Source organism: Lates calcarifer, linkage group LG17 (assembly GCF_001640805.2).
Source record: "Lates calcarifer isolate ASB-BC8 linkage group LG17, TLL_Latcal_v3, whole genome shotgun sequence".
NCBI classification, from domain to species: domain Eukaryota; kingdom Metazoa; phylum Chordata; class Actinopteri; family Centropomidae; genus Lates; species Lates calcarifer.
Genome location: NC_066849.1, coordinates 6414888 through 6437403, shown reverse-complemented (window position 1 = coordinate 6437403; position 22516 = coordinate 6414888). Strand labels below are relative to the sequence as shown.

The 22516-nt window shown below is 41.1% G+C and overlaps 1 protein-coding gene across 2 annotated transcripts; it reads left to right on the top strand.

Moving 5' to 3' along the window:
- Nucleotides 1-651: 651 nt before the first annotated feature.
- kdr (kinase insert domain receptor (a type III receptor tyrosine kinase)) lies at nt 652-17180 on the top strand. 2 transcript variants are annotated; one of them, XM_018670315.2, is made up of 30 exons: nt 652-978; nt 1896-1989; nt 2091-2293; nt 2539-2660; nt 3348-3513; nt 3794-3933; nt 4346-4529; nt 5353-5470; nt 5669-5835; nt 5937-6093; nt 7151-7271; nt 7391-7502; nt 7598-7945; nt 8169-8315; nt 8400-8531; nt 9996-10102; nt 10510-10645; nt 12147-12251; nt 12330-12443; nt 12777-12865; nt 13096-13258; nt 13366-13457; nt 13559-13681; nt 13770-13881; nt 13973-14072; nt 14172-14277; nt 15277-15419; nt 15519-15603; nt 16170-16249; nt 16392-17180. In XM_018670315.2, the coding sequence occupies exons 1-30, from the start codon at nt 912-914 to the stop codon at nt 16609-16611; spliced, it is 4053 nt and encodes a 1350-aa protein (XP_018525831.1). In that variant the 5' UTR covers nt 652-911; the 3' UTR covers nt 16612-17180. The 2 variants fall into 2 exon arrangements, with proteins under 2 accessions (XP_018525831.1, XP_018525829.1); XM_018670313.2 differs by having other exon boundaries at nt 3345-3513.
- The last annotated feature ends 5336 nt before the right edge of the window (nt 17181-22516 follow it).

Genomic DNA, 22516 nt, shown 5'->3' with positions numbered 1-22516 from the left:
ATGGTTCAGAGAGGCAGTGCAGCACCTTAAACAAGACAGATTATACTTACATTTTAAAATTAGACTTTGAGCCTACTGAATTTGTCATGGCAATAATCACTCTTAATTAAAAAAAAAAAAGTTAACATAAAATTCATGTCAGTTATTTCATATGCCATTTTGGAACTTGTAAATAAATAATTTCTTAAGTCTAGTTTTCAGTAGAAGTCCAACCTCTGTCCTTTCTTAGTTTCATGATATGTCCTTGGATCCAAAGAGCATCTGTTTTTTGATGCCTGGATTTGTGAAACAGTTCTTCTCAGCCATCAGGTCTCTCTTTAGCCCCCATGTTGCCTTCAGGGCCTGGTGGAGACCAAAACAGAGTTAAAAAGAGAGTATGTATTAGACACAGGACACAAATAATACTACAAATGAATGGTAATGTTGCTCAATATTGATCACGCAGCTGTTTGTTAAAAGGTGGGTTAATGTTAGGAGAGAGATTAGCCTCTTCACTGCTAATTTCAACTGAACCTTCAAACTACAGGAGTTTGCCTCAGAAACTCTGGTCAAAGTTCAGTGTTTGCCTCTCCAACAAGTCTGTTGTAAGGGTGAGAGAGAGACGCTCCTCCCCTGCGGGCTGCTCGGCTGAAGCGCGTCTCTCCATCCTCCTCAGCAGCAGCTTCAGTTCCGTGGACACATATGCACACACACACACACACACACACACACAATCAGTTTACACGCCGCTGACCTCCGTCCACTGCTGCTCCGCTGCTACTTGTTTTCATGACTTTTCGGCGACGCAAACAGTCTCTGGAGTGGAATACAAAGCTTCAGGGGTCAGTGGATTAGCACTGAGCGTATGGGACTGTTCTGACTGCAGTGAAGCTTTTTAACTGGACTTTGATGAAGACTCTGTCTCCTGTCGGATGATGGCTCTGGCAGTCTCCGTCATCCCAGTACTTGGCATTATTCTGAAAATCAGCTGTGCTGCTGGTAAGATAAAAGAAAAAAAATACTCATCAAGTCTTCTACTGTAACTACTGCCTATACTGAATAACAGAACTCAGTTGTTTTATTATGTAGAAGTTTGTAGCCACACTTATGCTACCAGGTTGTCTTTCATTTTCTATCAATTAACTTGCTCCTCAGTTGTATAAGTATGAGGACAGATAAACATGGACTTTCTTAATGGTTTATTAACAGCTGTGTAAGTCTGCTAAGGATAAATCTGAAATGCGAAGAATATGAAAAAGTATTGTAGTGTCAGCCAATCAGTGTTTTCATATAAGCACAAAAGGATGAGTTGAGAAAAAGAGGGAACTTTTTGACCAAAAAAAAAAAAAAAAAGTTACAACCAGTTATATTCCCAGTTTAGAATAAGGGCAGGCTTGTTTATTTAAGGGTCAATAGTTAAATCAAGGTGGATTTATATAATGGCTCCTTGGTCAGCTTATCGTGTCAGGTTTTTTTTCCATACAATGTGATATGTGCTTTAGTGCCTCACAGGGAGGTGGTGGACAGCCTGTATCCTCAGAAACAGGAACCCCACCTACGCCATACTGTGCTGGGCTATTGAGCTTGACCCAGCCCATCTTCCCCTGCTTCCTGTTTTTACACAGCTCCGCCATTTTCTGCAGCGGTGGAAAAATGGCCATGAGTAGCTACAGAGTCAGTTACAAAAACACATCCCATACTGGAGACTTTTTTTCCTGTATTGTACTTTCTACTTTCAGTTTCTACCCTGTGCTTTTCCAGAACCATACTGTGTTTTGGGAAACAATGGTGACGTGACCTCTGACCCTGTTATGTACCTATTACTTGTAAGGGACAAGTAAAACTGATGTCACCACTGTTGTTTGTGTTTGTTGTTACTCTTTGCTGTGATTGACTTGTGTTATTGATTCCTGCAGCCATTGAACTGCGCTTTATGCCCGACCCACCGACACTTAACATCTATGGCATTCATAGGATGAATAAATCCGACAACCTGGAACTGACATGCAGGTATGTATACATGTACCTTACTGCATTCCTTCCATCCATTGACCCATAGATGCACAGTGTATCAACAGATCATTTATAATTGTCTGTCTCCTCACTGGCAGAGGTCGTCAGTACCTGAGGTGGTCGACTCCTCCCATAAGCACTCGCTTCTCTGTCAGTGACTGCAGCGGATCAGGACTCTTCTGCACAACACTGAGGATCTCCAATGCAACTGTCAATGAAACTGGACAGTATCAGTGTTCCTACAGAGACCTGAAAGTCGAAGATGGCAAGACTGCAGCTGCGGCTTATGTCTTTGTCCACGGTATAACTCATCTTAACCCTGTTTTTGGGTGTGGCTGGAGTGATGACAGTGGCATAGAGAACTATGGCAAATATTCTTAACTAGACAGAAATCATACTCAGTGATTTATTGATCTACGCTATACAATAAAAACAAAAAGGTTGTTTGGTCACCTCATGGTTAGTCAGTTCCACCCCTGACCACCTCCTTGCTATGTCCCTGTCCTGATTTGATTTAAACATATGTCTAATGTGTTTTGATTGTAGATTACAAGGTGCCATTTGTGCCGTCTGAGAAAGAATATGAGGTGGTGTTCATCCGTGAAGGGGAGCGGGTGGTGATACCTTGCCGAGGCTCGGTGGAGAATCTCAACGTTACGCTCCACACTGTAAGGAAGAGTTGTTTTTGTTCACTTCATGTTCTGCCAAGGCACAACAGTCGTTAAAACTTTTGGTTTTAAAACATAAAATGTTTCCTGCTTCAATGTTGGGGTACTAAGAAAAGTCAGATTTTAAAAAGAATCTTCAAAATCAAAGCCAAAAAAAAGGCAGAGATTTTTTTGTGTCATTAGTATGGATCAAAATGCAACCATTTGCATCAGTTCAGCTTGTGCCTGGTTAATGCTCATGTTTTTCAAACTCCATGCTCCAGTTTGTAACACATGCAGGCTCTCTGTTGCAAAGTTTTGATCTCCAACCCTGAGCCAAAAAAACACTAATGACATCATCAGGGTTATTTTCAGGCTTTATAGATGACATTTTTTTTCAAATGGTTTCATAATGACTAGACTAACCTTTATGTTTTACGTGAGACAAAATGCAGTTTATTGTGGCTTCAAGTGAACATATTGAAAGATACATTCTCTGGAGTGATATCAGTTCCTCTGTTGTCAGAAACTCCGGCCTCTGATAATGTCATATCAGTTTACATAGTTCCTTTATCTAATGTGGTGTTTTAAAAAAGTAATGCTATCATATGTACATAATCAGATAACCCTTCTCATGTGTTAAACCAGTTGTTGATATATTTTCTAATTCTTTGTTCAAAATCAGTACATTTCTGTGTCTGTCAGAAGTATCCAAATAAGGAGCTTCATCCCGATGGGAAGGATTCACACTGGGACGCAAAGACGGGCTTCACTGTTCCCAGCTATCTGATCAGCTACGCTGGCGTCGTGTCCTGCCAGACCCGGGTCGGAAATGAGACGTTTAAGTCCCCTCTCTACATTGTGGCTGTTGTCGGTAAGATGGAAAAAGATTCACACAGAGGAAGAAACTGAATGAATACAACAACTTAATAAAAAAGAGTGTGTCTGAATGTAGATTGGTTCTTGTGTGTGTGAGAGAGAGAGAGTGAGAGACAAAGCAACAGTGGTCATAAGTAAAGTGAAAGACTGACTTGGTGACTTGGTGACTTGGTGACGTGAGTGATCCAGGGAGAGTAGGTGCAGAGAGAGTCGCTAGTCTCAAGAGAACAATAGGCCATGGATTGACTGCCATGTCTCCCCTCCCTTTTCCGCAGGATACAAGATCTATGACCTCACCCTGACCCCGGCGCAAGTGAGGCTGTCTGTGGGGGAGCGGCTGGTGCTCAGCTGCACTGCCCACACCGAGCTCAACGTGGGCATCGAATTCAACTGGACTCACTCTGGTCAGGCCCTGGTCAGTTGCCCAGAGGGAGTTTTCCACTCTTCTTCTGTGGTGGTTAACATCCTTGTATACTTTTAATGAAGTCATGTGTCAGGCTTCTATCAACCTGTCTGAATCACCACTGAGGACAGACAGAGATACCAGAAGTGCAGTATCTCCCTTCCTGTTGTCCTTGACAAATTCCTCATTTCCTGCCTTCAGGAATCCTTCAGCTCATCTCTTCAGCTATACCAGGTCAAAGTGCAAAGATGACCAGATGTGTTTTTCGTCTCCTGACTGCTTACATACGAAAAATAAGCCTAGAGGTCTAAAACCAATATCTGGTTTCTTTTTCACAGTTGTTTCTAAGTGTCCACATGTGCTCTGTGTCATCTTTTAAGCGACAAATACACTTCATATTCCTGATGTCTCTCCCTAATGTCAGACCTCAGTGAATGGTTCGAGGCCGACCCACGAGACGCCCCACAAGAAGAAGCTGTGGAACTCTCTGGAGCTGTCCAACACACTCACGGTGGAGAATGTGACAGTCGACCACAGTGGAGAATACACCTGCACTGCGTCCAGTGGACAGATGGAGAAAAGTGCCTCTGCAGTGCTTAAAGTGTATGGTAGGTGCCCTCAAAGAACACAGTTTTAGCAGTGTAGCTAGGTCGCTAGCTACATAGCTGAAGCTAAAATGACCCAGATAAACTGCTTGGTGGTAAAGGAAAAATAATAGGAGTTGCAAGGCAAAGTATTTGTATAAGGCTTATTAGTTGTTTTGCTTTTAACAATATATTTAATTATATAACTCACTGTAACATGTACTGATATTTTCAGTTATATTTTTGACTTGTCTATTAACCTTTTACTACATTTTGTCAGTACATAGGCCCTGTGAATCATAATGCTGCATTCATGCAATGTTGGCAGAGTGAATAACAAGAAAAACACTCTGACTCTATTGTGTAAGTGTTAAAATTGGATTTTGTTTGTATATGGCTGTTAGTGGTGGCGTATTCGCAGCCATTCTGTCAATAGTTTGTTGACATGTCTGTTGTTCTTTTGTGGGAGATAAATGTGCCAGAAATTCCTGATGTCTCAGATTCAGAATAACAAGTCAGAGTCTGATGTGAACTGTTCCCATTTCTCTGCTTGTGCTCACTGTTCAAATGGTATGACATGAATACAGCATAGATGCTCATGCTGGGGTACCTGTTTGCTAATTAAATTATCTTCACCTCCCCTTCATTCAGACACTCCTTTGTCTATGATATTTCTCATGATGATCTTTTAAAATCACTTTATGTCTCAGTGTAAGAGACATCCAAAGATTTGTCTTTGGTTTTTATTCCTCACAAAGCAAACTCCTCTCTGCTATGTTGAAATCACATTAAACTGCTGTATACTGGAATCCAGTTAATTTGTACTTTTGTGATTGTATTTTTCCAGAGAAGCCTTTCATTGATATGAAAGAGCCATGGATGAAGGTTTGGGAGGTAAATGTGGGAGATCTGACCACCCTGATCCCTGTCAAGTACTCAGCCTACCCAGAACCCAGCTTTAAATGGTATGTTCACTGTAGAATACTAACACTATGGTACCAGTCTGTCATACAGTTAAACAGAGTACTGTATACTGTAGCTGTGGTGACGTGAAAAAGTTATAGGAGGACAGAATTAACTTTGTGATCTTCTTACAATCATGTCATTCCAGATACTGTGTGTTACAGATTGTTTAGTAAGACTACTCTGCTCTGTCTGCCTAGGTTAAAAAATGGCCTACCAATGAAGGATGATTACAGAATAAAGCAGAGGAATGATGCCCTCATCATCCGTGCAGTCACAGAAATGGATGCAGGGAATTACACAATTGTCCTGACCAATAAGAACACTAAAGAGGAACACAGACGCTCCTTCCAGCTGCTGGTCAATGGCATGTTTTCCCTGTTCTTTCCCTTGCCTGTTTCTTCTTTAGCTGCCTGATGCTGTTGATCAAGAGACAGTGCTGATAACTCTTGATGTCTTTTTCTACAGTGCCCCCACATATCATTGAGAAGGAGGTGGCTGTGGACACTGATGTATACCCATATGGCAGCAGCCCCACCCTGAGGTGCACCGCTCGTGGATTTCCCACACCTGTGCACATCCACTGGCAGTGGATGTCCAAAGAGGACTGTCCAGAGGTCTTTATGTAAGTCACCCTTCTTCAGAGTGTGTGTGTGTATTAGTGAGAGAGAGAGAGAGAGAGCGAGAAAGAGAAAAAAAGAAGGGGGACTTCCCTTTTGGGCATGGACACAGTGTTCACATGCCTCTCAGTCACTCATTGTCAACAGGTTGTTGATTTAGAGAGAAATAGCTGCTTTCGTGATGTTGACAAAAACAAGAGAAGAGACAATGAGAGTGAACTCTGACCTGATGCAGATCAGCGGATGTGATTCACACTCCTCACAAAATCCATTTTTAGAAGAACATCAATTATTCAGACTAATGTTGTTTACTAATTTAGTACAATCAGACATCTGTACTACAATCCATGTCCTCTCTGGATCAGCTGTTGAAGATAGCAGCTCTGTCTGAGTAATACACCATACAGACCGGAGTTCTCAGCGCTTACACAACAGCCTCCTCAGGTATGCGGCGATTTGACGAGTGTTGATAGAAAGGACGAGGTGTGCGTGGCCACGTTGACCAAGTTCCTTATCTTCTGCCTACACATCAGAGCACTTCCTCCGTCCTGCGCTACGTTTCCTGTTGTTCCCATCTTGCTCTCTGTCAAAAAAGAGCTTCTTCCTGCAGAGGCTGCGTCTCTCCTTGTGTACTTTCTTTCCCTCGTTATCACATACCCAAGTTTGTGGTCACATTTGAGAAAATATTCAGCTTTCCTGTATATTTTCCGGTGATTTTAACTGACGGCACTTTGCGTGCGTCTCAGATAAAAATAAATTGCAGTGTAGTAAAAAGACAAAAAAAGAAAAAGGAAGCTCATCTATTTTTGTCAATGGAAGCATGAAAAACGAGTATTCTGAGTGTCCTTTATAATTGCTCCTAGGTCTCTATTTGTGTGTCATACATCAGTGTTAATAAGCATTTGTTGTATCAGAGTGAAAGAGAAGCTGCTCCATTTGTGTATCATTTATGCAGCACTTTGCACAGTTGGTGCTTCATTGCTTATGTGAGAAAAGTTTTTGAAAAGTATCACAGCAAAACATTTTAGTTTTAGCTTCTTTTTGCTCCTTTTTGTCCAACAGGTCAGGGCTGATAAAGTCTGAGATACAGCTTAAGGAGTGTACTGGTTGGAGAGATATCAGCAACAGCTCTGGTCACAACCATGTGGAACGAATTATGACAGACACTGATCACGCCCAAAAGGTAAATAATTCCTCCTGATGACTCCCCACTTCTTCTGTATAAGAAACCTATTGTATCTGTAGCCTTATGGTGCCTGTATTTAATGTACAATTATTAACAAAATGAGTGTGTTTCCATAGAAAATCGTGAGCTCACTGAAGATTCAAAAAGCAGAGGCCCATGCCCTCTACAGATGCATGGCTGCCAACAAAATAGGAAAGGATTCACGCATCATTTTTTTCCATGTGACACGTGAGTGCTTTCTCTTTCTTCTTGTTCCACATGGGCTCTTTCTGGGACATTTCAGTATCCCTCATGTCTGTTCTTATTCTTGCTTGTGTGCTCAGGCGGCCTTGAGGTGAGTGTGTCACCATCCAATCAGCCCTTAGAGGAGCTCATGGATGTAGTTTTGAGGTGTAAGGCGGACCGGGTGATCTACGGCAACCTGGCCTGGTTCCGTGTGACCAACATCTCAAAGTCAGAGCAGGTGGCGCCGGTACAACCCTGCCGCTCCCTGTCATTGCAGCCGAGGCCCCTATCGCAGGTGGTGCTGTCCAGCCCACAGGCCACCAACATAACACTGGAGTTGCCGCTGCTCAACGCATCCCGTCAGGATGAGGGCCTATACGCCTGTCAGGTGGAAAACATCAAGACGAGGGAGAGAACTTGTCTGCTACGCCGACTCTCTCTCAGAGGTTAGATGAACTTACAATTTCCCTTTTATTCAGTTACTCACATGGAAGAATGTTATGATCTCTGGTTTGATCAGGTTTGTGTACTGCAAAAACAAAAAAGCATGATTTTTTTTCTGATCATATTTTCAATCTCTGATGTGGAGCTACATGCTTGCATAGTGAGATTATTGTCTGTCATTTATATTTTTCAGTGGGACTAAAATGAGATTTTTAATGATTTTAGGTCTGGAGGCTGCGAGGATCCTTAATAATTTAACCGACCAAAAAGTTAACGTAAGTGCAACGATTACTCTCCATTGTGATGCTGCTGGGACGCCAAACCCAACGGTGGTGTGGACCAAAAACAACCACACTGTGGTGGAGGGCTCAGGTAAGGCCTGCTTGGCTTTTCAGAGAAAACTGACTCACTTCGACAGTCGACACTGCTATTAAAAACACCTTGCGTTGCTTTCAGGTGTTATTCTGAGCCAGCACAACCATGTTTTAACCATTCAGCGTGTGAAGAAGGAGGACAGTGGTCTGTACAACTGCACTGCGTGTAACAGCCTTGGCTGTGACACCTCACTGGCCTTTCTGATGACTGAAGGTCAGTCCAAATCAAGCTAATTCTAACTAATGATGTTTACTGATGGTATGGAGGGATTTTGAGGAAATGGGGCACAGAGGTGTAAAATACCCCCAACCCCTTTACATAAAAACAAGACATCCAAACTGGGAGAGACTGTGTGTTGCATTGTTTGCAGAAGGAGTTTTACGTCTCTTTCTTGTCATTTTTTTTCTTTTTATACTTGTTTTTGTATCTCTTTGTAGTTGCTGTCTGCCTCTTTGTGATCATTCAATTGAATTTCCCACAAGAAATGTTGACAGCCTCTTTTAAACCAAGGCTCTGGCATGGGGGCCTGCTTACCCTTTGGGCCTCTGGGTCTGTGCCTGATAGGCTCGTTCAGTATGGCTGATTGTAAAGAATAAACTGTTCATCGGCTCATTCAAGTGAGTTTAGTCTTAACCTCTTGGCAAAAACACACAACGCTCACACAGGCCTTGTATTTATAACTGGCTTCAAGGTTTTACATCACACATACGACATTTTTGATATCAAAGATGTAGTGTAATAATAACTTTGCTTCCGCATGACAGGAAGTTGGCCCGGTTAGCGCACATCCTCCAGGGAGTTTCTAAATCTAAAACAATGAGGAGGCTGCAGGACAAAGGGAGAGGCCAGCCCTGCCCCAGCTCCAGCCTCAGCTCTCCTGTCCACCCTTTTCTGTCCTGAACACAGAGACACAGCGACAAACAAACAAACACTAACTAGAACCAGGGCCTACGTGACCTGGTCCCTGCCAGCAGAATGCAGACCCAGTTACAGTAGCTCTGCTCAGGCGCCAGCTCTGCTAACAAGGGACGTAACCAAGCAGTAAATGTCTTGTCTCGTGTTGAGTGAAGCAGTCACAGGCAGTATCTTTGTGGCTTCTGATGGGCCTGGATTCCACTTAATCAAAATATGTATGATATTTATGAGATCTGATGTCTGATCGTCCCTCATGTCAATTACGTGATGCCAGTGAGTCGCAAAGCCAGACATGGAAAGTGACAGGCCATGCTCTGTGACGTAACTAACTGATTTTTTAAAACACATTTAAAACGAAATTGAAGCAGAGAGAGACAGTTTATTACACCATGTAGCTACAAGCTACTATGGCTCTGATTGGGTTTGTCCAAGTTGTCTTTGGCAGTAGCTGTTCGTGCTGACTGCTGACCATTTGTTATGACTAGATAAAATATCAGTCTGCTAACAGTCAAGAGTCTCCTTCCTCCAACCCAAACACAGACACACACATGGACTTGTACATGCCAAAGACAATGACAAACCCGTCTGAAATTTATGCAACACTGCCAAGTCATGTCACGTTATACTTGATATTCCATTGTGACTGTCCCACATACTTTCATGAATAATTTGTCAAATTAGTTGCATGATCCGTTCTTTGACTCTTTACTATACGGTCATTTGTGAATACCTCTGAAAATCATATTGTTGTGTTTATTCTAGGCGCAGAGGAAAAGACGAATGTGGAACTGATTGTTCCGATTGGGTCAGTGGTCATCGCCATGTTTTTCTGGTTGCTGATCGTCTTTGTCATCCGTGGAAGAAAAAGAGTAAGAACTTCCTCATCCTCATCCTCCCTTTGCCACACTTTCCTTCCTTGGATTTTCCCTCAGGTTACGCACAAGAGACCCGATAATGGATTTTTAAAAATTGCAGCTAAAACACGCACATGCACTGGCACACACACTGTGGGGGTGTATGACTGATTAGAAGTGACTGGTCTGGCTCTCAGTGGCTGGTCTCCTTTGTATCCAGGAACAACAGGGCCACTCTATGCTCCCATAAGTCACGTAGACTTGATTGGGCCCCTTTTACTGGAGGGGCACCAGAGTCACTGGAAAACTGCTGTACAGTTTTAATTTCGTGAAAGGGGAGAGCTGAGACAAATACTAGCTCATTAGTTCACACATTACATCTCTGCTTGTTTCTCATATTTCTCACTCTATCACTGTTTCAGCCAAATGGTGGGGATCTGAAGACGGGCTACCTGTCCATGATCCTGGACTCAGAGGACATGCCCATGGACGAGCAGTGTGAAAGGCTCACGTATGATGCTAACAAGTGGGAGTTTCCTCGGGACAGGCTGAAGCTCGGTGAGACACAAGTCTGATTCAGTCTAGAGAATATTGTGTGCTATTTTTCAACTTGTCACAACAAGCATCTGTACTGCTTAAGTGTCCTTGACCAAGACACTGAATCCCTACAAGTCCCTAAATGGCAGCTCAGTTACAAAGGAAAAACAAAGACAGTCTCCCTTAAAGAACAGTTGGTCGTCCCACCACTTTGGGCCAGACTGGAATATCTCAGCAACCCTCAACAGCATTGTCATTAACATTGTCACTGCATGGATTTTAGCATGCTGACATTAGCATGCAGCACAAAGCTAAAGTTCAGACTCATGGAGCTAGCGTAGCTGTGTAGTGTTGTTACATGTTTTTTTCATGTTTGAGAAAAACAAGAAAATTCTAAGTAAAAAAAAAAAAAAATAGAATTATTAAAAAAATATTTATGATTATGATTTATGATAACTTACTTCTGCAGTTACCAGAGGGTTATAAAAAGATTGTGGGGAAGCTCATCTAACTTGAAAAATTAGAGGTTATGATTTAGTAAGAAAAAATGTGTAGTTATTAGATGGGACCTGCAGATATTAATCAGTTTTAAGACATGCTTGTGGGTGAGCAGATAAGATGGAATAGAAAGCTAAAGGAGATGGATAAATTATTTAGATATCTAAATATTAAAATGAGACCAAGCTGCAACTTCAGGGTCCCTTCTTGCTTGAGAAAAAAAAACTAAGGTTATGTCTGAAATCACCACCTATACTATACACATTCAACATGCACTTTATTAAAAACACTTTTACTCCTGTTAATCAATTAAAATTATCCAGTCAGCCAATCATATGGCAACAGTTCATTGCAGGAATCAGTTAATGTTCATATTAAACTTCAGAAGGAGGGAAAAAAGTGATGTCAGTGACTTTGACTGTTGGTGCCTGACAGGCTGGTTTGTGTATTTGTGAAACTGCTGGTCTCCTGGGATTTTTCACATCTCCTGAGAATTCCTCTAGAGTTTATTCAGAATGGTGCCAAAAACAAAAACATCCAGTGAGCTGCAGTTCTGCGGGCAGAAATGCCTTGTTATTGAGAGAAGTCAGAGGAGAGTGACCAGAGTAGTTGGAGCTGACAGAAAGGCAAACAGTAACTCAGGTAACCACTCTTTACAACTGTGGTGAGCAGAAAAACATGCATGCTGCTACAGCAGCAGAAGAGGCTGATAGGAATGTCATTAGTTTTTCAGGTTTTAGGTAATAAACCAATAATAAACCTATTGCAAATCATCCACAGCTGTCAACATATTTCACTAAAAAACACAAATGTCAACCTCTTGTTGGTGCAGGAGGAAAAATCAGAGGATCACAAAGTCAGTAGGAGACATTATCTGGAGACCAAGAATGTCAACATTTAATAACAATCCAACCAATAGTTGTTGAGATATTCCAGTCTAGCCCAAGTGCTTGGTGGATGGACTTTTATATCTCCACTGATGGTGCTGCCTGCAAGGCTTCATGACAAATGTTTTGCATTAAAGGTGAACCACTGGGACGAGGAGCGTTTGGCCAGGTAGTAGAAGCAGCCGCGTTTGGCATTGAGAAAGCAACTACATGCACCACTGTTGCAGTCAAGATGCTTAAGGGTGAGTATTTTGACCTCCAGTACACTCACCGAAAACCTCCAAAAACACATAACTTACATTTATCTCTCTGTGTTACAGAGGGAGCCACATCTAGTGAGTACCGTGCCTTGATGTCAGAACTAAAAATTCTCATTCATATTGGACATCATCTCAATGTTGTCAACCTTCTGGGAGCCTGTACAAAGCCTGGGGGTGAGTCATCATACAAAGCACATGCCTAGACTGCACATCATTACTTTGTCCCCTTTGGTTTTCCAAGCACACAGCGTTCCTGACCAGTTTTCTTCTTTATGTGAGCTAGTGATGCAACTCAACAAGTGTTCCCTGACCTAATTACACATTTCCTTCAAACACAAAGTTATCTGTGTTCCTTTGGGGAGACTATGATTTATTTTCCTCTCTCTTTAATATGCCTTACACCTCTTATTAAATCAGCCTCTAGATGTCCTCTGTGGTCCTGTATTGTGTAGTTTCAAGTTGTTGATCTTTCTTTGATCCTTAACCTCCTCTTCTCTCTCTCTGCAGGGCCACTGATGGTGATTGTAGAGTACTGTAAACATGGAAACCTCTCCAGCTACCTGAAGAGCAAGCGTGGAGAGTACAGTCCATACAAGGTTAATGATGTGTAACCCACATGCAGCCAGTAAAACTCAGCCAACCCTCTGATGTGGTCATACTAAGCCCAGGCGGCTGCACACAGTCACATCATTTACCACAGACCGTTAACACAGCAGTGAACTCCAGTGCTGAATCCGAAAGAATACCTTCATCATGAATATTAAGATATAAGATATATATGTAAGATTTTTCTTAAATGATATCTGTGTGTTCCCATGGTCAACAGAGGAAGCGGGTGGATAGCCAGAGGTGGGCATCTGCAGAGGAGGATGTGACTGGAGGGGATCTGGGTCTGGGGAAGATTGCCCAGCTGGACATCTGCACGGGAACCGCTGTCTGCTCTGCAGCTGGAGACAAGGCTTCAGGCAGCAACCTGGACTCTCGGGAAGGTGCTGAGGACAATTCTGAATGGCACACTTTTCATTTTTGTGCACAATTCAGTGCTTTGCACACTTGGCTCACATTTGTGATTGTAAAATGCATCATGTGACCACAGAGAGCTCAGACGATGACCATCTGACCATGGAGGATCTGATAAGCTACAGCTTCCAGGTGGCCAAAGGCATGGAGTTTCTGTCCTCTCGCAAGGTGAAACTACAACTATTTGGAAATCTGGCATCAGAAACTGGAGATAACAATCACTCTTTAATGCATGAGAATGTAAATCCTGTTTATTTTTTTCTCTGTAGTGTATCCACAGAGATCTAGCAGCCAGAAACATCCTGCTTTCAGAGAACAATGTGGTGAAGATCTGTGACTTTGGCCTTGCTAGAGATGTCTACAAAGACCCTGACTATGTCCGCAAAGGAGATGTGAGTCCTCTAAACTGATGTATGGACTATCCATCATATCATTAAGGTTATTTGAAGCGGTGAAATGTACATCTTCATCTTGCTACAGGCACGTCTCCCTCTAAAGTGGATGGCTCCTGAGACCATATTTGACCGGGTGTACACCACACAAAGTGATGTTTGGTCCTTTGGGGTCCTTCTCTGGGAGATCTTTTCTTTGGGTAAGCCAAGTAGTAATCACTCACATACCTAACACTGGATATATATGACCACCGTGTATCTGTCTTATCACCTACATCATATCTCTTACAGGGGCCTCTCCCTATCCGGGTGTTTGCATCGATGAATCTTTCTGCAGAAGGCTTAAGGAAGGCACCAGGATGAGACCCCCAGAATACGCCACCACTGAGATGTGAGTGGAAAGTTAGCATGATGCAGTCAAATGTATGACAGAAATATAGCTCAAACTGAGGTCTTACTATCATCCAGTTGACTATGTGTGTGTTCATAGATACCAGACCATGTTGGACTGCTGGTTGGATCGTCCTACAGACCGGCCGACGTTTGCAGAGCTGGTTGAACATCTGGGCAATCTGCTACAGGCCAGTGCTCAGCAGGTGTGTATGTGTGTGTGGATCAAAACAAAAGCCCACTGTGCCCCTATCTAACTCTTTGTCACAGCTGTAGTTCAACAGCAGAAAACATTTAGGCTCTCTGAAATGTTGTCAACCTCAGAAACAAAAGTATTATATCAGCCTTGCACTTTTTGTTTTTGTTTGATCCTAAAACAAAGATAAGTGAAAGATAAAATAACATTTCAGTTATATTGAAATTTTGGAAAACTTTATTTACTATAGAAAACTTTAGGGAGCTATTTTTTTAAGTTTTCATTTAACTTTATAAGACATGCTGCTGAGCCTGGGAGCTCCTGCACTTTTTGTTAGAATTTTAAAACAAAAATGTCAATTGTCTAAGATAAAAAAAAACTTTTAACATGTTGCAAATCCGAAAAGCTGTTTAATAAATATATGCCTAAAGGCATTTAAACAAAGTTAAGTGTTGGAGTTTGTATTATTCAAAATTTTGACGCCAATATTTTCACTTTTACTGCAAATGAATATCGGCTCCAAATATCGGTTATCCGCCTCCTTGACTACTAATAATCGGTATCAGTATCAGCCCTGAAAAAACCATATCAGTCTATCTCTATATCAGATGTACCAGTTTGTGTTCTGAGCAGCCTTAATGATCCATGATGCAATGTTGACTAAAGGCACACACATTTCCTTGCTAATATCTCTCCCTGTATATCCACATTACACACAGCTGATTGCAAGAAGTTCACATCCATTCACTGAGTGCTGCCAAGTCATTCTGCTAAATTGAGGAAGCAATCACTTGAGTCTGAAGTAGAATAAACAGGCTGATGCAAAATGGTTACAGCACAAAGAAAAGTAATTATGGGAATATATTTAATATCACCAACTGATCCTTTTCAACATTATTATTTTTTTTTTTGGCTGTACTGTAAATTAATTTTTTCCACTCATTTGTGTGTGATCAGTTGATCCAGTGTGTATTTGAGGTGATACTATCAGAGCACTCTTTGTCTGTAGGACGGGAAGGACTACATCCCCCTGACAGCAGGTGAGACAGAGGGATCACCAGTGGCCCCTGACCCCAGGAGCCCCTACAGCAGACCTCAAAGTGGGGAAATCCTAGAGGCTCAGCTCCACTACGACAGCCCGCCGTCTCTTGGGTCAGCACGATGATCTTATCTGTCACTTGGCACTGTTACTGTAAATGTTAAAGCACTCAGTAATGAATCTTCATTCTTTGACTTATGCCTTTTGTGCAGACCGTCCCAACAGAGTGAAAGGTGCAGTCGGCCCCTCAGTGTGAAGACGTTTGAGGACATCCCTGTGGCACACAGCATTGTCATGGTGAGTGTCAACCAGCACATACACATACACACTTGTTCTTACTTTTGTGGAATTCAGACAAATTTTCTGAAATGTTGTTTTCTTTTAGACATTTTTCTAAATCTATAAAATCAAAGGAAGTTTGTCATGTGGCTGTGTAGAAATGAGAGCCTTGTTGAAATAAGAACAAGACATGATTTTCTTGATTTTAGATGATGCATGATGAAAAATAAGTCAAGCTCTCTAATAGAGCTAAAATAATAAGTCAAGTAATTGATCAGCTGACAACAGAAAATTATTATTGATGAAAAGTTACTGATAATTGATTAACCTTCTCAATCATTTTCAAGCAAAAAATGTTGAACATTTCCTAGTTTTTTTGTTATTTTTTACTTTTATAACTGAAATTCTTTGGGTTAGAAGTATTTTCACTATTTTCTAACATTTTACAGATAAATAATCATAAAATAGATTAGATTGGTAATAAAATAGTCGTCGCAGCTCTAATTTACTGGCAAAGAAAGGAGGAAACTAAAGAATGTGAATGAGGCAGGAAGTATCAATCACCTGTGTTGACTCTTCTGCAGGAGGGTCACATAGACAGTGGCTTCTCACCAGAGGAGGTCAAGGGTCTGAATCAACACCTGCAAACCACGCCCAACTTCAGGTGAGGACTGAGCATCAGCATATAACCAACATTACATTTTTACCCACTATTATTTGGGAGTTGTAAATTCCTTTATTCATTTTCTAAGTCTAAATCTAATGTTTGTTATTGCAAATGTCTCCCTCTTATTTTCTCTCTTTAGCCAACTGCTACGCTGTAAGAGTAAAGAGTCTCTGGCCTCAGAATCGTCCAATCAGACGAGTGGATACCAGTCAGGGTACCACTCTGATGACACAGACACCCCAATCTATGCTAACGAGGAGGTGATAATGAAGCACAACATGCTGAAGAAGAAGCCTCCACTGCCCAAGACGCCTGACAAGTTCAACGTGGAGATCCGTTACAGCACGCCACCTGTCTGACCCCCAAAATATATCCTCCCCACTAGAACCTTATCCCTGAGTGTTTTCACTGTACAGTAATTGTTCACCTTTCACAGGTATTACACTTTAGGAACAATGACAACACATGCAATAGAGCTCCGTTTGCTGTGGTGTTGATATGTTTTTACAAGAGATAACTTAATTAGTCAGCAAAGAAACATGAAGGTTGTATGAAAAGTTAGTAAGCGCAGCTCTCCTTGGACAGCCGGAGGAATGCTATCATGTTTACACAGTGAGTAAAAGGTCTGGGCAGCCAAGACACAAGGACACTCCTACTTCCTGAGGCAAAATCCACCCACTTCCTCTATTGCAGGAAATGGCATCTGGAATTTTTAGATAATTGAATCAGCAAATGTTTTCTTTTTTCATCCTTTTTTTTTTTTTGTCAGCACACTTAGTAGCTGGTAAGGAGGCAGTTCTCTTATCTCAATCTTAATCATTTGTACAGTTCCTTTATTCATATAGCTTACAGTATTTTATTGAAAGTGCATTACTAAACTTGCAATAAATGTAACTAGTTTTATAAAATAAAAATACTCACAGATTAAGATTGCTCTTGTGTGTGTGTGTGTGTGTGTGTGTGTGTGTGTGTGTGTGTGTGTGTGTGTGTGTGTGTGTGTTTTTTTTCACATGGAAAGTCTGTCGTACTCGTCATTTTTGTTCATCCCAAACATGATCAGTGTGTGTTTGTCTGTTTCTTCATATCATACATGTCTCATTTCCTCTCTCTGTGTCTTACGCAAAGGAAAACAATACTTTCTCAGCCTTGGTCATTTGTTCTGTGTGTGTGTGATGTGTGTGTGTGTGTGTGTGTGTGTGTTTGTCCTATAGGAACAATGCCCCTCTAGCCTTGGGTATTTTCTTAGCTGTGTTCAGTTCATAGTGCCCATAATAGCCCTGCCAAGGCCAGTATGGGCCAGTAGGACAAAGTAAAGGGTACATTCAAAAAGCAGGTGTGAAATCGTAGAAGAAAAACAAACATCCACAAAAGATTTTAGGTACTCTTTTCCACATTTCCATGACTTGGAATTAGGCATGACACCAACACTACCACCTGAGAGTGTAGTGTTGTATGTTGACTTGTTATATGAGACAGTAAATGCCTATGGAGTGATACTGCAACTACCAATGCTGGACCTAGCAGCTTAGAGATATATGGTTGGTTTGAGTGGATGGTAGTGCATGAGAACACAAAGTATTTTGTCTACAATCAAGGACAACAAAGTCTAATTATAGTGTACAAGAGGAAACAACTTGCAGCCTCTGAGGAGTAGTTTCCATACTTCCACACGTACCACTGGGAGTTAAATTTAGAAAGTCTGCCCCATTATTGCTGCAGGAGACCAGTGGGGCAGCTTAAAGTCTCTGTAGGTGAGGATTTTTACACCTCATGTTTTTTTGTGTGACACACAGTACAGGACCAGCCAGATCAAGAGTCAGTCATCTGCATACTTTTACTGACACTTGCATCTTGAGCAAAAGCAGAAATAGCAGATATAAGAAACTATGCTTGAGAAACAACTTTTTAACAGAAAAAAGATCAATACATTAGATAGTTGCTAAAAATTAGGATCACTCTCTCTAATCACTCATTGTTCATATTTCCACCTTTCTTATGAATTTTGGGATAGCTGAGCAACAGTGCCCTCTGCTGTGTCAAAGATGTAATTCAGTAAATAGTGAATAGTCATAGGGTGAGAGATGGGGTACACCCTGGATAGATCAATAAATAATAATCATTTAAAATTACATCAGTGTATTCAATTAAAAAAATGGAATCTAAGAAAATATGTGAAAATGCTGTGTTAAAAAAGAAAATAAATGACGGGATTTACAAATTGAATTAAGAATACATATTCCAATCACGGTTTAAAAAGGTGATTTCCATTTCTGTTTCCATTTTCACTTTTCTAGTCACTATTCAATTTGTTCAGTCATTTAAGTTCTCCTTTTAGCATCTCCATTTAGTCTTTTCACGACAAAAGGTAGGACAAAAGTCTTCTCGGTCTAAATAAACAATATTGGAAAAGACAGCCAGGGTGTGGCTCTCTAATCAGTCAGAGAACTCGTGACATCCCATGATGGATTCATATTTCATTTGTAAAGTTGTTTTTATAATTCCTCTTTTTATTGCCCAGTGAATTACTTTGTATTATTATCTATTTATTTATAGATTCAGAATTTGCAAACAAATGTACTGATGCTGTTTTTTATTGTTCAGTTAGTTATTAATACATGAAATGCTTCATTACTATTTCAGTGACACTTCTGTTCTTCCATATTCAGTAGATCAGACAAGCGTTAAGTAAATGATATCTGTGAAAAAGGTCAAGTTGTCAAGTAAATTTAAAAGTATTGATTTATATGACACATGCCTCAAGTCACTGTGTCTTGCTGGTGTGTTTAGAAGACACAGGACTTGTATCTGGGACAAAGGAATGACACATCTTCCACAGCAGGAACCCAGTCCAATTTCCTGAGGAATGGACAAACAGGCCGAAGGCAGTTCTCTGCACCAACAGGAAATAAGTTGGCACTCACAAACAGACACCGCCAGTCTCGATGTAATAGTACACACTGAGACAACCAGGCTGCCAGCTCACCAAATGGAGCCAGACCAGACAGATAAATATGCAGAGAGACTCTCACCACATACGCATATGCATCTGGCAGCCGGTGCATGATTCTTAGCAGCTGTAGGTAGTGAGGTTAAGGGGTTAGTGTAGACAAATATTAACTGGCCAAAATTAGGGAGAGCGTGCTTTCTCTACTCCTGCACAGATACAGTTATTGATTCTTTGTGCTACGTAGAGAGATAAAACATACATAGAGGGATTGGGAAATAGCTCAGAAACAGTAATTATGATTTGATTATATGGTTGAAATAGCTTAAAGTGATGGAAAAAGAAATGGATAAGTGATGATTGACCCAGATAGTTAAACGTAGTTATAGCTAAAGTGGGGGATGAACTGGTAAAATAGTCAGAAACAGGAATAGATAAATGGTTGAAATGTCCAGTTTCTCCCATTTCATGTGCTAAAGGCTTAACCAAACAAACTGACAGCTCAATTGTATGAAAAATACATGAAAGATCTAGTGTTGAATATTGTAACACTATCCACTTCTGTATATTTAATAGTGTTAACATCCAGTTTAATATGTATTCAAATGAAGATATTTGGAGCATGTTGGATAATAAGGGTTGGGAACTGCAGTGTACGTAAGCATACACATGTGATCACTGAATAAACTGAAAGAAAACCAACACAATTTCTCACAATGTACAGCTCCTCCCTGACTGACAGCACATGATCTCACACAGGGATGAGACAGAAGGATCATCTGACTTCTGTTTTATTCAAGCTATAACTCCCACCACTGAGTGGTAGTAATGCTCCAACATCAGCTCCCAAAACTGAGATCACAGAGAGGCACAAAAGCAAGCAGGATCTTCTACACTTCTGACACTCGATGGCACTCCCACAGATGCTGATGGTATGTGACATTTTGGTATGTGAACAGAAATGAGACAAGATAAGAGTGCCTCACAGGATCATGCTCACACGAAATCTAGCTTGCTCTTTCCAATCATCTCTCTAATCACATCAGAGAAGATTAGCTGAAATCCAAGACACATTTACAGACCCAGACGCACACATGCACACTAAGTATGGAGTTGAATGATTGGCCAGATATAAATCAGTTTACCACTCAGAGATAACAAACTACGATTTCCTATAAACAGGTTCTGTCATTTGACTGTCAGTTTACAAATACTTAAATAACCTGTCTGAAAAAAAGAGAGAAGGAAGAGAAAACTACTACCAGTTAGCTGAATTTCTAATACACTATTGCACTTGCACACAACACACAGACACACACACAGATTGATTTAGCAGATAAACCTGTCTCACTGACAGGCCCGTAGCAGCTTTGTCAGATGTTCTAGTCATATGCCCTGAGCTTTTAAAGGCCGCTTATACAAGCCTGTCACTCACTTGCTGGCAGTCAAAATTGACTTGGGTGATACACAACAACAATTTAGCAGCAAATCAACTCCTGTGGCATTTTGGAGACAATGAGGGAAGAAGTAGCCTCAGAGCAAATGTGCCTTTTGTGTGAATTTTTGCAGACAAAAGCAGTATAAATGGAAAGTTAAGTGATTTCATGCAATTAAAGTACAATAATTCAAGTATTAATGGAACCGCAGTGAACAAACAATAATAATGACATGGTGTGACAGGGCAGTGTAAATTGGATGATTTATTGCTGCCAACCGAGGCTGACTGTGAATTTTGTTTTGTTTTACTGTGGGTAGAGTCTGGGAGGGGAGCTAAGGTCTGGCAGGAGAGGGAGGTAATATGGAGTTCTGTTGCAGCCTCTGGGCACAGACTGTGAGCAATGTTCCTATCATCCTGTCAGTCTGACCTGCCAATTGCCTGCAGGATACACTGCTGGGCTGCATGGAAGTTCTCCCTCTAACACAGAAAACAACATGGATGATCTGTGTGTCGTTGTGTGCAGCCTGGCAGTAAAGCTGTTCATACATGCTCTGAATTTGGGAGATGTTTTTATAGTTAGGGTTAGGTATAGTTAGACATCTGCGGTTTGTGAGCTTGGCAGTGTGATAACATGATTAAGTGGAGAGAAAATTCTTAAACTGTGTTTCATATCCATTGTTACATATGATGCCTGTAAGAACCAATTTAATATGGTTGGTGCACAGTACAATGGTCTGTTTTTCTACATTCAGTGCTGTTATCTAATTGAATTTACATGCTAATATTCCACTGGATTATATTGTATAATAAGATGTATAATACACAGTCCAATGAACAAGCACTGACTGAAACTTCAATTTATTTCACCATTTATCAGTCACTCTTAATGGCTTACTTTAAGCTAACTACTGACACTTTTGTCCTACTTTTAGTTATCTGTTTTAAAGATGCATCCATTACCTTTAACAATTTCAACTTTCTCCTTGCTTGATAATGTTGTCATGCATTCTGATCACTTGTTAGAGCTGAATGAATATCTTGACATACATGTTTAATCTCTATATTTTCAAAGTAGTTGAGCCTCTTCCCAGTCTCTCCCAAAGCAACTGCAAAAGTACCCTCCCCTTGGGGTAAGAGTAACCCTGTTTGGCAGTCCCTGAAACTATAATGTTTCAACAGTAAACAAGTGAATCATTTGTGCCTCTGGCTTAAGGCTAATTGATTTTGACCAGTGCGTCCATAGGATGTGACAGTGTGCTAGACACAGTACTTGACCCCACCTTATCACATTCACCTACAGGGGGCACCACACACCTCATCTAGTGACTGCTGACTAACAAGTGGATCCTACATCATGTGAATTTGATCTCTACATTCACAAAGTTTGTATGGAAGCTCTGAAATGTCGTGACACAGCTCATCTCCTATATGTGTTGACAACTCTGTAGTCATAATATCATTACTGACATCTGATAAAGAAATCAGTGATCCATCTTGCAGTCCCTGACAGGAAGTGTGCTCCCCACCTATCCATCAATCAGTGTCTTGTGTTTATGAGGTAGGTGACAGACACTGTCAACCTCTGCAGTGCATCTCAGAGTTTAGAGGGAACATAAACACATTTAGATAATCTTGTCTCAGGATGGGGAGAGGAGGAGTGAGTGACATTCCTCTGAAAAAAAAAATAAATAAAAAAATAAGGTGACAGATTTACTGTAAGCGCAGGTGTGTAATATCAAACACACCTGAGCATTTATTCCCCCAAACATCTGCCAACACACACTTGAAACAGAGTTCTAATTTAACAGACAGCTGGCAGAGATCCAAACCAACCAAATTCAAACTATGTTAACTACATGTAAACAGCCATGTTAGCTCTGAC

Coding starts and splice junctions, on each gene's coding strand:
- kdr (XM_018670313.2), top strand. CDS start 912: ATGATGGCTCTGGCAGTCTCCGTCATCCCAGTACTTGGCATTATTCTG. Junction 3,934..4,345: donor CTCACTCTGGTCAGGCCCTG/GTCAGTTGCCCA, acceptor CCCTAATGTCAG/ACCTCAGTGAATGGTTCGAG. Junction 13,458..13,558: donor AGTTTCTGTCCTCTCGCAAG/GTGAAACTACAA, acceptor TTTTCTCTGTAG/TGTATCCACAGAGATCTAGC.